The 1,088-nt window shown below is 44.3% G+C and overlaps 1 protein-coding gene across 4 annotated transcripts in view; it reads right to left on the bottom strand.

Moving 5' to 3' along the window:
• Nucleotides 1-218: 218 nt before the first annotated feature.
• robo3 (roundabout, axon guidance receptor, homolog 3 (Drosophila)) overlaps nt 219-1,088 on the bottom strand; it is a 98,025-nt gene continuing 97,155 nt past the window's right edge. For all 4 annotated transcript variants that reach the window (XM_029174203.3, XM_029174204.3, XM_029174205.3 and 1 more), the window contains one exon: nt 219-964. In XM_029174203.3, coding sequence (XP_029030036.1) covers nt 953-964 — 12 coding nt within the window. In that variant the 3' untranslated portion in view covers nt 219-952. The remainder of the gene's footprint in view (nt 965-1,088) is intronic.

Raw genomic sequence — 1,088 nt, 5'->3', positions numbered from 1 at the left:
ATGGTGCCGTCGTGGTGCCGTTGTGGTGCCGTCGGCTTTGTAGCTGTGCACTATGTTGCTGTCAGTCTTTCTCTGTTCTCCATCCTCTCGCTCCAACCAGTCCAGGCAGAAAACTGCCCACTCTGAACCTGTGGAGCAAAAGTCATTCAAGTCCTCCTGCCTTTTTTTTCTTTCTTCCTCAAAGTTTGTCCACAAAAAAGTAAAAAAAGAAAGGGACGGATCAGCAAATGTATTTTATTGTACATTTACAAAACAACAAGAGTACAAAAAATGTCAGCCCACAAACAACTTCTTTGTTCCGGAGTATACGCAAATGTTATCTCACATCTGCCTTCTCAGATGAACACGGAAGGGGGGGGGGGGGGGGTACAATCATACTCTCATGAAGCCTGTCTGCTGCAGAAAAAGGAAACATAGAAAAGTGTGACATTCGTGGAGGACTTCGCGTTCCATCCTTCCTGGAGGGAACCTGCTCGTTTTGGCTTTTCTCGACCAGCAACACACACATTGTGCTTCGTGTTTTCTGTTGCGTTGCCATCACAGCAAGCGAGTGCAACAGTAGGTAATGCGTCTCCAAAAAAGTTTACATCTGGACTAAAAGGTTGGCACATTCAAGACACCAGCGCTAGGTTTGATAACAGCCTTTTCCCCTTCAGGCGGGAGTTTTTCTTTTTATCCTCATAAATACATTATTTGCCTCTTTCCCTGTATCCAGAGCCGACGGAAAACAGTACAGACACAGGTATTTACAAATCAAAGGAGAAGAAGGAAGCTGACAGCTCATAAATAATCAGAGAAATACCAAAGTAACATGATAGAAAGTTTTTGTTCGTTCTTTCACAGCGATGATTAGAGTCTGGTTTATTGAAACGCTTCCTCTAGTTCAGTTCATTGTGTCCACAGGAGGAAGAAGTGGTGGAGGATGGAAGCATCAACACAGGCCCTCGACCTCTTATCTCATTTCCTGGAAAGAGAAGAAATGTGTTAACCCACTGACTCTGTGATAACACAGATAAATACATTGCATCTGTCCAGATGTGCTTTGTGTTCCTGGCCTAGACGTAGACGTAAACTAGTTAGCGATGCCC

The sequence above is a fragment of the Betta splendens genome, chromosome 14 (assembly GCF_900634795.4).
Source record: "Betta splendens chromosome 14, fBetSpl5.4, whole genome shotgun sequence".
Classification (NCBI taxonomy): Eukaryota; Metazoa; Chordata; class Actinopteri; order Anabantiformes; family Osphronemidae; genus Betta; species Betta splendens.
Note: the sequence above shows the minus strand (reverse complement) of the source record. Positions and strands in the feature narration are given on the sequence as shown.